Source organism: Lissotriton vulgaris, chromosome 1_1 (genome assembly GCF_964263255.1).
Source record: "Lissotriton vulgaris chromosome 1_1, aLisVul1.2, whole genome shotgun sequence".
Lineage (NCBI taxonomy): Eukaryota > Metazoa > Chordata > Amphibia > Caudata > Salamandridae > Lissotriton > Lissotriton vulgaris.
Window position 1 is genome coordinate 856,098,236 of NC_141685.1, and position 21,612 is coordinate 856,119,847.

The 21,612-nt window shown below is 43.5% G+C and overlaps 1 protein-coding gene across 2 annotated transcripts in view; it reads right to left on the reverse strand.

Annotated features, from left to right (window-relative positions):
- LOC147748025 (cytochrome P450 2D15-like) overlaps nucleotides 1-21,612 on the reverse strand; it is a 777,398-nt gene that overhangs the window by 433,720 nt on the left and 322,066 nt on the right. For both annotated transcript variants that reach the window (XM_086957982.1, XM_086957972.1), the window contains exon 4: nucleotides 19,400-19,560. In XM_086957982.1, the coding sequence (XP_086814108.1) occupies nucleotides 19,400-19,560 (161 nt within the window). The remainder of the gene's footprint in view (nucleotides 1-19,399; nucleotides 19,561-21,612) is intronic.

The following is a 21,612-nucleotide window of genomic DNA, read 5'->3' on the forward strand; positions in this document are numbered from 1 at the left end:
AAAAGACCATGGAGCTCCTCAACATCATTGGCATTGAGAGACCTCCATTGGCTACCAATAAAAGAATGGGTCAGCTTTAAATCACTGTGCATCTTCTTTAGGGCGGCTCATGGACAGGGACCTTCACCATTACAGGACAAATTCGATTGGTATGAACCCCCTAGACAGTTACGGTCTGCTAACACTGGCCTAATCCTGGTCCCCAGATTTAAACGGTCCAGAATGGGTGGCAGGGCTTTTAGCGTGGCAGCTGGACAATTATGGAACGGGCTGCCATAGTATCTTAGGGTAGCCAACAGCTTGTCAGAGTTCAGAAAGGGTTTGAAGACCCTATTGTTCCCTAGATGCTAGTTCTCTGCTTCAATCTGGAACTGCAGGTATAACCGTCACTTCCTGTTTGAGCGCCAAGATGCCCGTAGGGTGATAGTAGTGCTATATAAGAATACAATACAATACAATACAATAATATAAATGTAGAAATTAAAGTAGATCTTCGGGATAGATAACTCTGACATACAGGCTATAACATTTTGGTAATGCTATATTGATCCCCGCTTCCCATCATAAGAACGGCTACGGCGCTTCACACTCTGTTCTACTATCAACTGTGTGCTACCTGTAGGGTAGCATACTATACATTCCCAGTGTACCCCTGGCACTTGAGGTACTGGAACAGCAGTATGGCGCGGCGACGCGACAGAAACTAGTCACAAGAATTTACTCCACTTCTATAAAATGACCTTAGGAGGGCATGTCTAGTACGCAGGAGTGGGATCCGGATCTTGGCAGCGAGATAACAGAGACAAGCTGGGCTTTTTGCTGCGGGCAGATGGAAAAACGTTCCCCTAAGTATAAGCTGCGCTTACATAAGATGTACTGCATACCTGCTCAGCTTCATAGAATGGGGCAACTCGATTTGCTGCTGCTGTTTAGCAGGGAGGGTCTGATTCTTGCAACTGGCCTGGAATTGCCGGGCAATGGCAAACTTTTGGATACAGGTCTGCAATACTATTGCCTCCAACACAGGCACTAATCTAGAGCCGCATCGCATAACATGCCTGCTGGGGGATGTTGCAAATATACCAAGAGCGAGCCAGTGCCTTGCGGGGATGCTGTTGCTGCTGGCCAAGAGAAGGGTAGCTATACATTGTGGAGGGGGGTCCGCGCCGTTGCACGCAGCGTGGCAGTTGGACGCAGCACATTGCCAGGAGCAGCTTGATGCATAATGGGAGCTTACTAGATATTTGGGAGCGCTTACCACTTAACTTTAAAGCCGGGTAGATGCTACAACAAGCTAAAAAGGAGCATAGATGGGGGAACTGTATGCAGAGGAGGGAGGAGGTGGCGGTTTGTGACTGACAATTGCATGATTACTGCACACCCATGTTGGAAGGGGGGTGTCGAGAGAGGAAATTGTGTTACAGGTGTACGTCAGTCATATCATGTGTATGGTGACTTAATGCCTTGCTTTGACAATTTTTTCACTCACTGTGCTTTTAACTTGTATGTTTTGTTTCAATACAAAAATCAATACAAGTAAATAAATAAAATAAATAAAAAAATACCATGTGCCACACGAGCACTGGTGACAGGATGCTTGTTACTTCAATCAAAGAATTATACACTCAAATGAAGGTATGGTTTATGCTGATTATGAGTTTGAAGTGAGCAAATGTATAAATGTGCTTATAATACTCTGTGTTCTGAAGTGTTGATATTAAAGTGAAATATTGAGAAAGTCATCACAAAGCAACAACAACAAAAAGAAATTCTACAATGATGATGTCTTCATGGTTTGGACAGACACCTAGCCAGCTCTGATGAGATTCCATGAATGGTTAAATCAGAGAACCAAGGATCTGAGATTTACCCCAGAACATACAATTCTGCAGAAGTGAATTTCTTAGATCATTGGATTAAAGTTAAACAAGAACATTTAGCTGTCAGTCTATACACTAAACCGACAGATCAGAATATTTTATTCTATTTCTCTAGTGGCCATCCTAGAACGCTCAAAGAAAACCTTCCTTTTGGTCAAGTCCTCTGTATTAGAAGTAATTGTATTTCAGGAATGATAATGTCTTGGCAGACAAATTCATGGATAGAGGTTACCCTAAAACAACTTGTTAATGGAACATTTAAAACAACATGGTATTCTCCATGAGAAGTATTCCTGGTGTCTAAAAATAAAAATAACATCAACCCACTGATACAGATCATAGCCTACACTGTTAAGTGGATCATACAAAAAAGTTAGAGTATATTATAACATTTTTATATCCCAAAACCGATGTTTTCCTTTAGAAGAGGAAGGAATCTCCACCAAGAACTAGTCAAAGCAGCCAGACCACCACTTAAACTGAAAAATCTGCCTAAAATGTTGGGTTTGTAATAGGGCATGTTTGGATTTAAATATTGTAGGAAAGGGCCCTTTTGTATGGTCACCCCCACACTTTCTCCCCAATGAAGATGGTTATGATTCTGAAAGTGCACTGGAGCCAGAGAAACAGGCCCCAGTGCTAGTACCCTCTCCCTAAATATGATACATGTGAATCGGTAACCCCAATTGGCAAGGGCTATAGCTCTCTTATAAGTCCATTGTAATTGGTATTAGTGGTACCCAGGTCAAGGGAGTTAAAGAGGTCACCATGGCCCAAAGCACTGCTTTTAAAACACTGAGTGACCCATGTAAACAGCTACCAGTAGGTCTGCCATTGCAAATTGTGTGAGCAGTGCAAACTGCTCAAACACAACGTTGCCCTTACAATGAGTGGGTAGGTCACAGCACTATTTTTAATATATGTTATTTTCCCCTAAGGTAGGCCTCCTGAACCCAGGAGGCAGGATGCATTATATTAAAGGAGTAGACATATAAGTGCAAGCTTATATGTCCCTATAGCAGCCCCCTTCCATTAGTGGCTAAAATAAGTGTTCAGGGGCCCATAAGATGACATGAACTGTCACCTAGGTAGCTGCTGGTTTCCAGCTGCATTATGAGCCCACTGAAACATGTCATGTTTGGTTTCAAACAACTTGTGTCATCAAACCAGGCTTTTCCCCAAGGTCGGAGTCGATGCAGGGTGCTTCCAGGTACCAAAGACAAACACAGCAATGCAATTGTTTTACACTTCAGATAAAATGTTAAATTGCAATAAAAAAATATTCACACGTTTCATAATTTCATAACATTTCGCAGCATGACTTGTTAAGATCCAAATATGAAATCCCAACAAATTAGCAATGAAGTAAAATGATATTTAAAAATCACACAAACCTTGAGAAGACAGTAGAGCCATAACAACAGTTAACGAAGTCATTACGCTGTTGGACTGAGAATGCGTCCAGCCAACTCCTAGCATTGTGCGAGTTAAGTTAGCATTTGCTGCACCATTTTGTATTCAGCCGCCATTTTGTACTATGATCGAAAGTAAAATCAAGGTGAGCTTTACTGTACTAATGAATAGATTGTTCTGTCTTCGCATGCCTTTCCCAGTAGGTAGCCCTGCTCCCACTCTCAGAGAGATGGGCACGGCTGTGTAACCTGGAAACTAAGATAGCATGTAGCTGGTCTCAGGATGGTTGCTCGTCTTTCTGTACCTCCTTTGTTCATGAGCGCCCAGAGTGGAATTTTCCAGTCTGGGTGGGTCTATAAGTGTGTTGGAAATGCATATCTTGTGTTATCATGTGGACGGGGGTCAGCCCCTCTACAGCATTCTAAGGAGGCTGGTCAGATTGGACTAGCTGTATGACTAATAAATAACTTTCGTTTGTATTCTCTACTGTCTGACTGACTCTTCATTTTTATGGAAGGCTGAGAGGCGGTCCCAAATGACCATGGTGGCCCTAATCGGGTCACTTACTTCAGTTGGCGCCCAAACAGGAACTCCATTGGGTGACCCATCCTCACCCACGGATGGGTGGAGAGGACGGGGCCACGTTGTGTCGGATGGGCACATTGGGGATCCCTGCACAAAAGAGTCTAGTGCTTGCAGCTGCCCCGCTTGTCTGACCGGGCAGTACCTCGCCCAGTGGTCATCCCGTATGGTGTCCTGTAAGGCAAAAACCTTGGATCTGACCCTTTGGTCTGAAGAGTCGGCAGTGGAGAATAACTTTGTTTGACCTGTGTGCACCATTTGAGTTTACTACGGTTTGTTTTGTGGCTATGGCACCACTTTTGTTTGTGTACGGTACGGTTTGAGGATTGTTTTTGGACAAGCACTTGAATTTTTTGAGTTCTTTATTTGTATTTATATTTATACTTATATAGCACCTATCACCCAAGGTCTCTAAGTGCTAAGATGTTAACATAGTTCAAAATACATGTGCACTACAGTGTCTAGCAGAGAAAAAGAAACTCAAGAACCACGAGAGGCGAACGGAGACCACAGAAAGAGGCTAGCCGTAGGCCTCTCTAAATAGTACAGTTTTCAGGCACTTCCTAAAAGGTAAGAGCCTAGTTTCTTTGCGAAGAGTCTCTGGTAATTTATTCCAGAGTTTAGGAGCCACTACGGAGAAGGATCGGCCACCCAGTCTAGCTCCCGTAAACCGTGGACAGACTAAAAGACTAGAGTTTGATGAACGGAGCAGAAGTCTGGGTGCATAAGCCTTCAGGCGGTCTCTGATATATTCTGGGGCCATGCCATACTGTGATTTATGTGTAATACATAAAACCTTAAATTCAATACGTTGTTTCATTGGGAGCCAATGCAGCTGCATCAATACTGGGGTAGTATGGGCGCTTCTAGGCAGCATATAGATTAACCTTGCATCATCATTCATAACAACCTGCAGTTTTTTGATGAGTACATCAGGAAGCCCAAGATAGACTGCATTCCCATAATCTAAACGGGAAAGAATAAGTGCAGTCACCACAATCTGTCTAATTGAAACAGACAACAGATGTACCACCTTCCAAAGTTGCCGCATTAAACCAACACAGCTCCCAACTACTGCTGAGACTTGCTGCTTTAATGAGAGGTCAGTGTCCAACGTGATGCCCAAACTCTTACCGGCAGATACTGGCAAGGGCACTGTGCCTAGCTCTAAAGGCCAGCAACAGCTAGACCAAGGTGAAACCACTGCGGACAGAACCAGGACCTCCGACTTATCTGGGTTTAACTTCAAAGAGTTAAAAGTTATGAACATGGAACCACTTTGATTCGGATTTGGTGAGGTCTGAGGACCTACTTTGGTAAGATATTTGCAAATATCTGCTCGGCATAAATAGTGAACATTTTGTTTGGAAAAAATGCCCTGCTTGAGTAAATTCTGCTGTGTGAGTTGTCGTTGTTGTTCTGCTGATGCTCAATTGGAAGAAAGTCAGCCTGAGCTTCTGGAAGGCACGCCGAACTTTGAGATGTATGTGAAATACGGCCTTAGCCATATTATGTTTAGTACATTGTGGAACAAATATACAAGGGACAATGCCGAGTTGCAGTGCCACTCATGGCCCTTTTAATGTAAAAAAGCATAATTTTCTGCTGGATAAATTGCTTGCGAACAGAAGTAGCCAGTCGATGTTTAATTCCCTTAGAGCTTGGCAAAAGAAAGCTAAACAGAAATGAATGAAAGCAGAAATGGAGGCCCGAAAAGTAAGGATGCAGACAGTGACTCAGCAACCTGTTGCATATAATAAAGAGAAGACTGAGAATGGGATAGAGTGGGCCGATAGGAGGTTTCGATTGCAATGTGAAAAGTCTTATGTGGTTCGAGAAGAAAATTATACATTTGTGGAGGAGTTGTTAGACACCCAACCTTCACCTCCATACGCCCTGCAGAGAATATACCCTGCTGTACCACAACCTCAGTCATCTAAAACTTGTGCCCCAGTTGCTTCTGCTTCTTCTGTTACTGACCCAGCTGCTTTGACCACCACGCTTCCTTCTATTTCTGTGGCCTCACCTTTTGTGCCTGTGATAACTGTTAGCCTCCCTGCTACACCTATTGTGTAAATGTCGCTCCTCTCCCCAGCCCTCACACCCACAACCCAGCCATTGACAACTTTGGTGCCTGCTCCTTCTGTCACTACTCCTTCCCTTGGCCTTCATTCCCGGGCAGTACTGGGTAGCAGAACACCTGTATGGAGATCAGGGGATGGGGACTGGGCAACTGCTAGAGAGCGACTGGGATGGATATTGATACGATTGATGTGGGAGATGAAGAGAAAAAGGTGGTAGCCAATCAGGCCGCTCAGTGGGCTCGGCACCCCATCTATAGTACGGAAGATGTGTGGAGTGTGATGGGAGATTATGAGCCATTTGTGCAACAGCATGCCCTTAAGCACATGTCGGCTACTCTGATTGGATTGTGGGAACAGGGGTTCAATGCTGTAGTGCCTCAGAATATTTATGATATCAGGGACAATGCGTATGCTGCTTGTATGGCGCCTGAGGAAGTTTTCAGTATTGTTGCAACGTTGTTAGCTTATTTATGTAGGCTGTTTGAGAAGAGCCCGAAGATGGTCCCAGTTCCAATGAGGGAAGCTCACCTTATATATCACCCTGTACTACCTGAGCTACGGAATCAGCAGAATACTTTTATTAGACAGAGAGTAGAGGATTGTTTCCAAGAAAAATGGGTCTACACTCCTTTGAAATAATGTTTTAAATACACCTTTCTGAAAAAGTGATGTAGCTCAATCTTGAGGTTAAATGTATTGGGCAGAGATGTTGGTACAAAAGACAGACCTTTCTCTAGTACTCTCTCTTCTTCTGGTTTCAAAACATAGCCTGATAGGTTAATCACAAAGTTCCCTGATGCGTTGTTAGGGCGATTTACCACCTATAATGCTGACGTCTGGTCCTTATCTCTTGATGTGCCTCCTGTGGGAAATGTACTTGTTCTGCTGGCCTACCTCTGCCTCTGTTCCAAGTTGTTCCTCTTACAGTCCTGGATCGACCCCAGGGCCGTACCACACGTACTCCAACCATTGTTCTTAAAAAAAGTTTGTTGAATAGGGTATATATATCCAGGGGTGTATGTGTGTGCCTGTGCTGGTACCTGGTCTCTCGGCCTCACTATCCGAGCCACTTGCAACTGAGGAATCGGAGAATGTGGTGTATCTCTTGTATCCCCCACTGCCTCTGCTGGAGAACCTTGCCTGTGTGTCCTGTCTATAACATTCTACCTGTAAGTAGGGCTAGGTTGACTTTTTATCAAAATATTTGATATCCCTTACCAACTTGTCTAGTTTAGTGTTCTGTGCGTGAGTATCAAATTCTTTGAGGGTTCACTCTAGGCACTCCAAAGCCTCCTTTGCATTGATCAAAGCTTTGTCATCAATGATCTCTTTCTTCAGATCTAGTATCTCCTTCATTAACCTTTTTATTTCTTCTAATGCTTTTTCTATCCTGAGCACCATCCACTGGCGGGAACAGTTGTTAGAGATAAAACTGAAGTTTTCTTTAAACTTAGGGTTGTCAATAAAGATTGCAGGCTCATTCTTTATTTGCAAACCAACAGGGATGACATTAGCCTGAAGATATTTAGTCGGAACATAGCCATGCAGTCTAGCCCTAATCAACTTCTTTTCCAGTCTTTCCAATGTATTTATTTGTTCATTTAAAGGCACATCTATACTTGGAGTAGCTGAACCTAGGAAACTGGTCCCGCCCTGAGCCTGTAACAAACTGTCAATATAATCCTCACTATATGATAAAGTTTCCTCATCAGACATAGCATCTATGAATGTATTAGCCAATACAATATCACATTTAGAGTGTATAGAAAAACAACGCTGTGCAAAAAATATATGCAAGTGTATGACAAACAATATTTAACATACACCCAAAAATTGATTTATTACATAACATAACAATCCCTCGGATGAAGAACCTGTTCAGAAATAACCATTATAAGCTAACGGGGTAACCCAATCACTGTCCAATGGACCTGGGTATCATATGGGATAGAACACAATTGATCCTAGGACTCAGTTAAACTGCGCATTGAAGTCGAAGAACATGAGTAATTCAAAATATGCAGAAATATATTCAGCAAACAGTACAAATACAATTCTGCACCTTGGGAAAATAATAAGGTAACCACTGTATTTAGAAGAAATGGTCTATTTTATTTGCAGTACCAAAATCATAGGTAAAAACATTACCAAGCATATACTTGTGAAGAGGTTGCTCCAAGAGAAAGGAGGTTTGAAAAAGGGGGGTGCTCATGTGTGGACATTACAATTGGTTTCCAAATACAACTGGATATAACATTAGCACCAGTTGTTTGCAGCTTGTCCAAAAAATATTGTTTTTCATCAAATTCAAAATAATTCACATGGAGTGTAGCAGAGAAATATCATCTGTTCAAAAGGAGTGGGATGGTACTGTTTGCTGAATATATTTCTGCATATCTTGAATTATTAATGTTCTTTGACTTTAATGCGCAGTTAAATGAGTCCTAGGACCAATTGTTGTTCTATACCGTGAACATTTGGAGGCAGGTGCACATGCAGAACCACATCATGGAATTGGGTGGTACCTGTGATCAGATTAAAGAGTGGGATAAGGACAGGAAACATGTGAAAGTCTGGGGAGGGTAGGAGGTCGACCCCTGAGCGCATAATTGCCATTGTTAAAATGCCTATCCCTAAAACGCAGAGGGATGTGCACGCTTTTATTAGCATCACTTCCTACTGTCGCCATTGGATTCCTAATTATTTGTTACTAATGAAGCCTTTACAGGTATTAACCACTAAAGATGTGCATGAGCCCCTGCCTTGGCTGCCTGAATGTCAGCAGTCTTTTGAGCAATTAAAGGTTGCACTTTGCTCTGCTCCTGTGCTTGGCACCCATGATTATGGAAAGCCGTTGGTGCTGTATGTACATGAGATGGCTGGTTGTGCACTCTCTGTTTTAACACAGGCATTTGGAGGTAAGTAATGGCTGTGTGTCATTTTTCTGCTTTGCTTGATCCAGTTGCCAGAGCCCTCCCGAGCTGTATAGGAGCGGTCGCGGCTGTGGCCATCTCTATAGGAAAATTATCTGGGCTTCTACTTGATACTGACCTCACAGTCATGGTGCCTCATGCTGTTGATACCTTATTAAATAAGACAAAGACACAGCACCTTACCAGTGCACATGTGACTGGTTATGAGCTGAAATGAGCTGACCCTCTTTTTAGCCCCGCATATTATGATAAAAAGGTGTACCACTCTGAATCCTGCCACATTACTACCCCTCTTTTCTGAGAGTGAGGAAAGAGACATACATAATTGTCTTTTTTAGAGAGAGGAAGAGACAAATGGATGGGTAGACCTGACTGATGTTCCCTTATCTGACCTCCAGGGAGAACTATATGTCGATTGCTCTTGTTTCAAATTACCAGATGGCACCACTACTGCAGCATATGCTCTTACTACACTACGTATGGTAGTTGAGACATCACAAGTTCCCTATTAGTCCGCCCAGGCAGCTGAACTGGTCGCCCTTATTAGAGCTTGCAAGTTGAGCGAGGGACTGGCTGTTAATATTTATACTGACAGCCAGTACGCCTTTGGGTGGCTCTGGACAGAGAGAGGGTTCCTTACTTCACAGGGGACGCGCATTCAATTTGGCCCTCTTATACATAGGCTTCTGATCGGCGTGATACTTTCTAAGAAATTGGCTATAGGTAAGTTTAGTGTCCACAAGGCAGTTACTGATGATGTGGGAAGAGGAAATGCACTTGCAAACCGGACAGCTAAGTAGACAGCTCGAACACAAATGAAAAAGATGTTTGTAGCGGGTCCTGTCAGGTGAGTGCCCAAGGTCAATATGTTTGAGGATACTCTCGACAATGAGAAAATAAATCAAGAGTGAGGCAACGATTGAGGAGTAAGCAGTATGGCAGGAAAGCACATCATGCTTAGATGAGGATGGGTGTTGGACAGATAGGTCAGGTAAACTGAGATGGATGTTACCAGCCGCACATGTCCTCCCTGTGGTCACTATGGTGCAAGGATTCAGAAAAGGGGGTGGTGATGAACAGAGTGTCTGAATTAAGCAGTCCACTCTTACCCAGTCCAAAGATCAGGGCTTGATCCATCACCGTTATTTAGCTCACTGCACCATCCCAGCTCAGAACCTGGCTATATGCAAATCAGTCTGTCCCTGGACCAGTGCATCATAGGAACAGGGCAGACTAAACTACCAAGTCAATTCTTCACCAGAAAGGAGACAAGCTACCGGGGACCGGTTTCTGGCATTTCAGCCGTTGTCGGCCCGGCTTGCAGGAACAGACTAATTTGCATATATGATACTAACAAAGATAACAGTAGGTCAAGGAAAGTGTAAACTGTCTAGAACTATGTGCAAACTATAGGGTACAGTCACGTAGTCCATATAAGAATGATACGTGGTGACAATCAATGATTCCCATCAGATACCCATCCTGTGCCGCCCTACATCATTTGGGATCCTTCACCCGAAGGAAGTGATGTACAACCTCTCTGGATTAGGTGAACTGTAGCCTAATCAAGTGGAAGAGAACTCAAATGTGGTGGCTTAGTTTGTGTGGCATAAGGAGGGTAAAACTGACTAGCAGTGCAAAAAGTGATAAAGTAACAGTGCTAAATCTAAGAAGTGAGTGGTTTAAGATTGGGTTGTGGAAATGGAAAAATTGTTTTAATAGTATCCTATCCGCACCCAAAAGTAAAAACAGTACAAAGTAGTGTCAAACAAATAACTACTCAGATGGATTTAAGGTTTCCTTCCCAGTGTAAGAATTGGCTAGGTAGTTTGGTTTGCCCTGTTCCCATCGAGCACTGGGACAGGAACAGACTAATTTGCATATAGCCAGGTTCTGAGCTGGGATGGTGCAGTGAGCTAAAAAACGGTGTTGGATCTAGCCCTGACCTCTTGACTGGGTGAGAGTATTCTGCTTAATTCAGAAACTCTGTCCATCACCACCCCTTGTTGTTAAATATTTTGTCCACCATAAGCGTGGAAGGGTATACTCAGATGTGAGTCCCTTGCTCATTACATCATCAGGATTCAAGCAAGCCGGGCCGACGACGGCTGAAATGCCAGAAACCGGTCCCCGGAAGCTTGTTTCCTTCCCAGTGTAAGAATTGGCTTGGTAGTTTGGTTTGCCCTGTTCCCATCATGCACTGGGACAGGAACAGACTAATTTGCATATAGCCAGGTTCTGAGCTAGGATGGTGCAGTGAGCTAAAAAACGGTGTTGGATCTAGCCCTGATTTCTTGACTGGGTGAGAGTATTCTGCTTAATTCAGAAACTCTGTCCATCACCACCCCTTGTTGTTAAATATTTTGTCCACCATAAGCATGGAAGGGTATACTCAGATGTGAGTCCCTTGCTCATTACACCATCAGGATTCAAGCAAGCCGGGCTGACGACGGCTGAAATGCCAGAAACCAGTCCCCGGAAGCTTGTTTCCTTCCCAGTGTAAGAATTGGCTTGGTAGTTTGGTTTGCCCTGTTCCCATCATGCACTGGGACAGGAACAGACTAATTTGCATATAGCCAGGTTCTGAGCTGGGATGGTGCAGTGAGCTAAAAAACGGTGTTGGAATAGCCCTGACCTCTTGACGGGGTGAGAGTATTCTGCTTAATTCAGAAACTCTGTCCATCACCACCCCTTGTTGTTAAATATTTTGTCCACCATAAGCGTGGAACGGTATACTCAGATGTGAGTCCCTTGCTCATTACACCATCAGGATTCAAGCAAGCCGGGCCGACGACGGCTGAAATGCCAGAAACTGGTCCCCGGAAGCTTGTTTCCTTCCCAGTGTAAGAATTGGCTTGGTAGTTTGGTTTGCCCTGTTCCCATCATGTACTGGGACAGGAACATACTAATTTGCATATAGCCAGGTTCTGAGCTGGGATGGTCCAGTGAGCTAAAAAACAGTGTTGGATCTAGCCCTGATCTCTTGACTGGGTGAGAGCATTCTGCTTAATTCAGAAACTCTGTCCATCACCACCCCTTGTTGTTAAATATTTTGTCCACCATAAGCGTGGAAGGGTATACTCAGATGTGAGTCCCTTGCTCATTACACCATCAGGATTCAAGCAAGCCGGGCCGACGACGGCTGAAATGCCAGAAACCGGTCCCCGGAAGCTTGTTTCCTTCCCAGTGTAAGAATTGGCTTGGTAGTTTGGTTTGCCCTGTTCCCATCATGCACTGGGACAGGAACAGACTAATTTGCATATAGCCAGGTTCTGAGCTGGGATGGTGCAGTGAGCTAAAAAACGGTGTTGGATCTAGCCATGATCTCTTGACTGGGTGAAAGTATTCTGCTTAATTCAGAAACTCTGTCCATCACCACCCCTTCTTGTTAAATATTTTGTCCACCATAAGTGTGGAAGGGTATACTCAGATGTGAGTCCCTTGCTCATTACACCATCAGGATTCAAGCAAGCCGGGCAGACGACGGCTGAAATGCCAGAAACCGGTCCCCGGAAGCTTGTTTCCTTCCCAGTGTAAGAATTGGCTTGGTAGTTTGGTTTGCCCTGTTCCCATCATGCACTGGGACAGGAACAGACTAATTTGCATATAGCCAGGTTCTGAGCTGGGATGGTGCAGTGAGCTAAAAAACGGTGTTGGATCTAGCCCTTATCTCTTGACTGGGTGAGAGTATTCTGCTTAATTCAGAAACGCTGTCCATCACCACCCCTTGTTGTTAAATTCTATGGTGCAAGGGCCAGCCCACATTAGTGTGAAAGATATCTGTAAACTGTTAGATCCTGTATGGCAGAAAAACAAAATTCCCAAGTTTGCTGCTCATTTAGTAAAGTACTGTATGGTATGCATGATGTATTATCCTGGGAAAGGTACCCCTACACCTCCTCGTAACTTTGCACCACCTTCCTTCCCTTTCCAGGTTCCCCAGATGAATTTCATAGAATCGGAACAAGTCAACCTGAACTATATGTTACTAGTTGTTTGTGTATTCAGTAAATGGGTTGAGGCTTACGCCCGCGTTTTTGTTTGCCCCTTTTGATTTGGCATGACAACCGAAGTCACAGCGAATGATCGGGGCGTCCCTTGACCTCGACGGTTCTCAGACATTGAATACCCTTTACTTGTGGATTACTTGTATGAGTTGACTAAAAGCTTGCGGTCTATTCAAAACAGATTTACGAAGCCTTACCACAAGCTCCCGAGGGGCCAGGCCATTATATTCGGCCTGGCGACTATCTGCTGACTAAGCATTTTCAGAGGCAAGGTCGATTTGGAGCCGCACTGGAAGGGGCCAACAAAGGTCCTCCTCACCACTTGCAGGGCTGTGAAGTTGACCGGCCAGAAGACTCAGATTCACTCTAACTATTGCTGTAAGGTGCCCCTTCCATTACTCTATGATCAGTGGGTGCTTGATGGAGTAGGTGACTCCGAAGCAGAGCAGGTGCTTCATTGTGTTCCTTTCTTGGATGCTCGACTGATGTGGGTACAAACAGAAAAAGAAAATGATGTTGTGTTGAACGAGGCAGCGTCTCCTGCTGGCTCATCTGTGCTCGATGTCCAGTCCATTGACCCCTCTGTGTCTGAGCCCCTATTTGCAGACTCCTCTGTCCCTGGATAGCTAGGTACAATTTGCAGCCCTGATGGAGGAACAGTGAACCCGAGGGAAAGTTAGATTGGCAGGGATGGACTCGATAAGTCAGGCAACAGTAGCATAGGGAGGGATGATATTGGTGCATTGTTTGGACAGTGGACAGGAATCTGGATTTATTGGGTGTGCTCCCCTAGGAGTGGGGGGTGCCTCATCCAGAGCGACATGGGATTCTTCAAGGGCTGGTCCGACATCTCTAACGCTGGTGCTCAACAGCGCCAACTGATGAACAATAGGAGCCTGCCAGTGAGGCTCGGATGAAAACTGGGAACATTTGCCCTTTCCTCTGTTTTCTTGTCATTGGCTCCATCATATGAACTTTCCTCTGGTCACAATGTATCCATTTGGTCGTCCCCTTATGGAGGAAGACAACCATGTGCAGCCCCACGTGTTGGGCAGAGTGAGTCTGGTTGGTTCAGTTGGTCTACAAAGAGTAAAATAGTGTTTGTGGTAATTGCCCTGATATCCCTGATAGCAGTACTTGGAATAGTATGGTTTCTTGAAGAGAAATATCCTTGCACTCTTTGTTTGTTACAACACCTGTCCCTCCTGAACATATGTTTGTTACTTTGGCCCCCCATAAAGGTGAAGATCGAAAGACATATGTAAAAAATGCATTTTTGCAAACACTCTACCAAGCACATGACACGTTGAATGTAACAAACTATTGGATCTGTAGACTCCTCCCTTCTGTTACGCATACGAGTGACAGCCTCGTGTTGCTGCCTATGTATTATTTGGGCAGCTGTGCGGGCTGGTTTGAGTTGTTCTGTATGGTATCCATCCATTATCATTCTTGTACTATGAATATGACATCTGCCGATTATCTCACTGTGTTAGAATATAAATGAGTTCACAAAGGATTTATCCCAGGAGAAAAAGGGACCCCTGATACATTATCCCCAACAGCCTGCATGAATGTATATGAAAGAGAGAAAAATGTAACATGGCTTCAAAATGAAATGTTGGATTTTCAGGGATTTAATGTCACTAAATACTTTTGTTCATTTCAGATGCGCAATATGCGCAATATTACTCACAATGAGGCAATACTTGTGCCGGTAGTCAACACAACAGCTGGGTTCTGTGTTCGTGGGTTTGGCATAGTAAAAGTGGGTGAGAGTAATTGCAACTACACCTACACATTGAGCACGAGTAATAGCCTGTCTCTGCTCCCACCGTATAATATTTGCGTTGTTTGTGGATCTCAAGTTTATGTGTGGCTTCCTAGTGGGTGGTATCTCTCTTTCCTCCTTCCCCCAGTGTATATAGCACAGCGCAATTATCATAGGGACCATCAACTGCAACCTAGAAGTACCCATTTGTCTTGAAAAAAAAGGGTCATTAACATAGCGGACATAGACCAGACAGACACTACTCTGCAGCAGTTCACAGATGCTATGAAGTGTATTTTACCCTTTTGGGGCCCTAGGTCCAATTGCCTTAACATTCGTCAGCTCACCATAGTTGTGGAGGGGGTCATTAATGCCATGGCAGGGATTTTGACAAATATTACAGCTGAATTCCAGGCTATGAGGCTTGTTGCTCTTCAGAACAGGATGGTGTTAGACGTCATCTTTGCTGATCGGGGAGGAGCCTGTCGCATTATTGGTAGCAGTTGCTATGTTTACATACCGGACCACGCCCCTGATGTATACACTGCTATACAGAAGTTGCACAGGCTCGTATTTGACATCCACCAAAACAATGGTATCAGGACTCTCTCTGGTTGATTCTGGGGTTTGCTAATATCCTGGGTGTGGAACATTCTTATTTTCCTAATAATAATAACAGGCATCATCGTCACATGTTGCCTATGAGTACATTGCCTTCCTGCTTGCTGTGCTAACTGTGTTGGAAAGTTGACACCAACACCAAACGCCCCAATACATGATGCTAAGTCCTCAACCATGATGATGCAGGCTGTCCAAGATTTAATGTCTATTGACAAAGATATTTTGGAATATTGATAATGTGTGTATCAACATATAAAAACGAATTTCTTCAAATGCATGTCGTTATTGGCATCCTAGCACTAGAGAAAATTGTTAGCAAATGCTGAAAGAAGGGTTTGATGGACTGAAAATGCGTCAGGCTGACTCCTTCTAGCATTTTGTGAGTTAAATTAGCATTTGCAGCACCATTTTGTATTTAGTCGCCATTTTATACTTTGATCAAAAGTAAGCTTCTGTCTCATATTGTCTGCCTCAGCAGAAAGCAGCCTTGATTGTTTCTCTTTATTACTCAAGGTTGAGCTTAACTGTACTAATGAATAGATTGTTCTTTCTTTGCATGCCTTTCCCAGTAGGTCAGAGAGGCGGGCACAGCAGTGTAACCTTGAAACTACGATAGCATGTACCCGGTCTCAGGATGGTAGCTCGTATTTCTGCCCCTCCTTTGTTCATCAGCATCCAGATTGGAATTGGGTGTTGGAAAAGCATATCTTCTGTTACCATGTGGACGGGGGTCAGTCCCTCTACAGCATTCTAAGGAGGCTGGTCAGATTGGACTCTGCTAGAGTGTATGACCAATAAATAACTTTGGTTTGTATTCTCTACTGTTTGACCGACTCTTCATTTTTATGGAAGGCTAAGAGGTGGTCTCGAGTGACCTCTGTGGCCCTAATTGGGTCACTTCCTTCAATCCCCATGGTAAATAAAAACTAATTACCCAGAAGCATACATAAAATCCACATAGCAGGGATCAATCCATAAAAAATACATGGTAATCATTTGTTTCATTTGTTCCAATAATGTACAACTCAGATAGCAAAGCAAAAGCAGCTAATATTCCCAACATAACATTTTGACTCATTATGATTAAAGTGCACAGAAACCTTTTGCATGTAATACCAAGTATGGAATATCATTAAGCAATGCCTATTTGTGGGGGACTGCAAATCAGAAAGAATAAGAAATGTTGCCCAAGGTAAGTCAAGTTAGCCCAGCACTTTAGTTCTAATGCTGCTGAAATCACTGTGGGGCACTGCAACTGCCCATAGGTGCTGTGAGTTTCTACTCAAGGCCACCCCATGCTATAATGGGGACCACCTAAAAAGCTGAAAGTAGAGCGACAATCACTGAGAGCCTACCTTGAAAGGCACGTGGTGCTTTGGTGTAAAATCCCAGTCTGAACCAGGAACCATCTCCAAGTACAAAAGTAAACTGATCACTCATCATCACCATGTTACAACTCAATCACTTAAAACTAAGCCAAGGAAATTCCCTCTGTCTATTCTTTCATTCACACACCCTCAGCTCACTATCTATAAACATGCATTAAAAGACTAAAGGTTATTATCCACAAAGGCCATGCAGATACATCAATTGTAGATCTCTTTTCTAGCATAAAATCTGGAATCAGTAAAACTGACAACCTCTTCTTTGCCCATTACTCAGAGCCTTGGATCAAGATATTCTATTCAAAATGCATTTCTTCCAAACTACAGGAGATCTCAGGGGGACAGAGAGTCAACTTAGTAACCAAGCTCACCACTCATTGTTATGTTATGTTATGTTATTATTTTCTTGTATAGCGCACAGATGCCGCAGCCAAGAGGCGTCCCGGCGCTTTAGGAGATGGAACACACAACACAACAATGAGGACCAGAACACTGAACTATACAGAGGAGAATAAATGGGTTTTTAATTGTTTCCTGAACTGAAACAAATCGTGGATGGAACGAAGTGAGGCAGGCAAAGAGTTCCATAATGTAGCCGCCATCACCGAAAAGGAGCGTCCACCCATTCTGGACTTTTTAAAACGAGGAACAATGGCCAGATTGGACCCTGCAGACCGAAGAGCTCTTGAGGGGACATAATGGAGAATGGTCTGGGTGAGAATAGGAGGGGAGGCCAAATTGAGAATTTTAAAAGTAAGGCACAAAGCCTTGAACTTGATTCTTTGGCCTACTGGGAGCCAATGGAGATCATGGATAGTGCTGCGAGCAGAAACAAATTTAGGGAGGCCGACCAGCATCCTGGCCGCCGCATTTTGTACCCGCTGGAGGCGGGCAAGCTCAGCTTGATTAATACCCAGAAACAGGGAACTGGCGTAGTCCAATCTGGTCAGCACCAGAGCTTGGACTATGATCTGCCTGGTGTCTGCGTCAAAAAATTTAAAAATAGGCCGTAGGCATTGTAGAGCACCAAAACAAGTTCCCGCGACACGCTTGATGTGGGGAATAAAAGACAATTGATCGTCAAGCAATACGCCCAAGTTTCTGACTTCGGCGACTGGAGTAGGGATAGGACCCAATTCAGGAGGCCACCATTGGTCTCCCCAGAGCTCGCTGTCTCTACCAAAAAGAATGACCTCCGTCTTGGTGGCGTTGAGTTGTAAGCGATTGTTCGCCATCCAACCGGCAACAGCTTTGAGGGCTGCCTGAAAGGTGGGGGCGTTCATGTTGGAATCGCATTGAAAACATATAATCAGCATATTCAGCAAAGGAAAAACTATGACTCAGTTTTGATTCAGGCCAAGGATAAGAATCTCAGATCTTTTTGATGAAGTCTTCAGCAATGTGATCACTCATAAGGACAGCATTTTCACGTGCAACCTTTGAAATACATGCAATAGCAATTTCTGCACAACAAAGTATTCATTGCCACATTTAGAATGATACTCACTTTATGAAAACTGGAAATTACTGTAGGTGCTTATGGACAAAACACACTACTAAATTTCAAGCTTTACTTATACTGATTATCCTGAAATGATGTGCCAAACTAAATCTGGGTATCTGAAAATATGGTGAATTCCATCTTTTATGAGAGACATTTATGAAACTATAATTCTACCATTTTTAATTAATTTCATTTTAGGGTTTCCCTGTGGCAGTCCTGAATATATTTTCACTTCAATTGTCTTTAAATATCCATGTCTGGAGAAATAAAACAGTGCTGCATACTTGAAGAAAGAGGTGATGATGAGAATGGTCTGTGGTTTACTTTGACTGCCACTCCAAAGAGAACGAGTTTGCTTTTAATCTGCTCATTGGAAGTTTTTATAAACCTTCCTGATATGAGGCTAGGGTTGATCCCTACTGATTTATGCATTTTTTTTTTTTAATTCTCAGATGAGCCTTTTCTTCAAAAGTTCATTGAATGTCAGTTGGTTTGAACAGAAAAACCTTTTCTGAGAATAGTGCTATCTCGTTCCTACTTTAGCTGTGATGCACTCCTGAATTCCTAGAAATAAGACACTCTCCTAGAACATTCTTTCTGAATCAGGACCCCTTATATGGGAACTAATATCCCCAGATTTCAAAATTAAACACATGTGGAAGTTAAATTGTTCAATTATCACCTAAGACCTAAGAAGAAGATATCTTATAGCTGATGAAAAGCTTTTATTTCTTCAATTTTGGTAGCTTGGATCTCTATCTCCACAAAATGTTCTCAATTTTCTCAATCTGAGAGGAGACTCTCATAGGCATCCTTGCTTTCCAAAAATACTGGTTTAGAGTTGATCGCCAGATGCTATTGTTTATAATGTCTATAATTGTCCACAATTGGTTGATTTCATAGGAATCAGTCGAAGGAATTTGCTACTGAAACAGATACATAAAATGCAGGGAAATATCATGAGCACTGGGGATTCTTGACTACAGCTCAATTCACTAAGAGAATATAAAAATAAACATTGAAGGAAGATGATTTGAGTTTGTAAATTCCATTGCCATATTGTTTGTTTACAGTTAGATATTACACACCTATACCCTCTGTGTTTGCCAAAAATGTTATCACTGAATTAAAACAATAACAGTTACAATGTTACAGGACAGCTGCAAAACAATTTTTAATGGTCGCACAAATAAGTTCTCCAATAGTATGCTTCACTTACCTCTGCACGTAATCCAGAGATTGCTTTTACTAGATCCTCAAATCCTACCAGCACTTTTAGGAAATTTTTGTCATCATACTTGAAGCGGTCCCCAAATACGATGGAGCAGATCATATTGCTCACAGCATTGTGTATCAAAAGGTGTGGGTTAAATGGACAGCCTGGAAAGAGAAATCACAGGAGAGACAACATTAAGTAGATGTTATGGGCCTGAGTTTACAAAAGAGCCCTTGATTACCAAAGATGGGGGCAAAAACTCCTGATTCGAGTCCTGAAGAGAAAACAGCTGTATGCTCTGGACCAGATGCAAAATAGGGAGGCAGGCCTTGGCTTGGAAAATAAGACACATTGACTACCTTCCCTGGTAAAATGGATATACAGCCTCAGGTTCCAGACCTTTAGGAAAATGAACTGAGTACTTTTGACTTAGTATCCTTTGGCTCATCAGTAGCTGATCTAAAGACGGGTACCTGTTCTAGACATGCTGGGGAAGTTGTAAATCAACCATGACACTCACCATCATGCTAAGACTCAAAGTACATAAATGCCCAGATATAAGAATTTCAAAATATATTTTGCATGTAAAGACTACTTGGAAGGAACTGCTTCTTTTTGCATGATCACGCCCAAGTTATTGGATTGCTGCTGCTGTTTTTTTTACTCCGTATGTGCACCGAGTCCTGCCAAATAGGACCCAGTGCCAGTGCTCCTGCCCCTAAAAAGGAATATGTCTTATTGGCTCCCCAGCAATTGGCATACATTAACTCATTAACTTCCTTATAATAAGCTAGTATACGGTTCTACAGATACTCTGGGCCTGTTAAAGTGTCCCTTGTGGACTGCAGCACTTATAACTAATTTGGAAACTCAAAGCATGACCCCACAGCCCACCATTTACGGCTCTCATAGCTGTTTTTAACTTACTAATGACTAGTTTCAGTGCTGGAGGTGGCCGTGGTGTTCTTTCGAGGCGAGCTTTTACCCTTTGCGAATTTTTCTTGACACGGAGCCCTTGTCATTTGTCATCGAGGAGCTGCTGGGAGGCAGAGTCGGAGAATAGCGCCCTGATTGGAAGAGGCGCTTCCAGGACACTTTCCACCTTTCTGGGGGACTGCAAGTCCCAAGACTCCCCTTGTCCCTGCACACCTGCCCCGGACTAGTGACACGCCCACAGCCTCAGGCGTGATTTAACCGCCCCTCCATCCCCGCGGCGCGGGAGCGTCCCAGGAGATGCGTGGGACAAGGACGGGCCCTCTTAGGCCCTCCGAGGCCAGAGGAGGTCTGGTCAGGCCTCCCCCCTTTTACCCTGGACATATGGACTGAAGTAAGCTGCCGTCATATAACTGCTTTATGCATTTTGTGTATGTATTCCTGAGGACATTGTTTGTGGATTCCACTTGATTACCTCTAGTGACTATAAGATTTTATACACACGATAATTGGAACTATATTATGGCCATGAAAGGGGTCCCTAAAAATATTATATCTCAGGGGGGGCCACGAACGGGTACTCTAGACCATTACCTTACTAGGGCTAACTCGGCCATTGAACGGGAAATAAAGAGGGCCGAATATTGCCTCTCTTTAGACTCTGCATCCATTAAACGTACATCTATGGTCTTAAATGAGTTAGCCCCAAACTCTTCAACAGTAGAGGAAGAAAATGATGTTCCTGACACTGTATGCACCCCACTTGAGGAGGGAAATGGGAAACTCCTGCTATTACTTGTCCCACTGTAGATGTAAGTGATGAGATAAACCCAGTAACGCAAGTGAGTGAAAGTTTACAGGGCACTCCCCCCCCCCGTCACCACTAAAAGATATCTCAACACTTATAACCCCAGTTCAAGCACCACCTGCAAAAAGAAAGCGCGAAGGGGCAAAACATAGAGGGAGAATAGCGAAGCAGCAAAAACTGCATCTTAGCCCCTCACTGCCTATCATTACCGCCCCCACAACACCAGATCCCCCCCCCTGAGTTCGGAAACACTGGTAACTAACCAGTCAGTGAACCTACTAGCACAGATTGAACAACTGATCAAATCTGCAATATCCCTGCTAGTTGAAAGAATGAAAAGAACAGGGGAAAAGGTTGCAATTATAGAGAATACAACACATGCAAACGCCATACTCATAAAAGCTATTCTAGGGGGCAATCAAACCCAAAGGTTGACAAATACTGATGTGCCAAAATCTGTAGGAATAGGCGACAT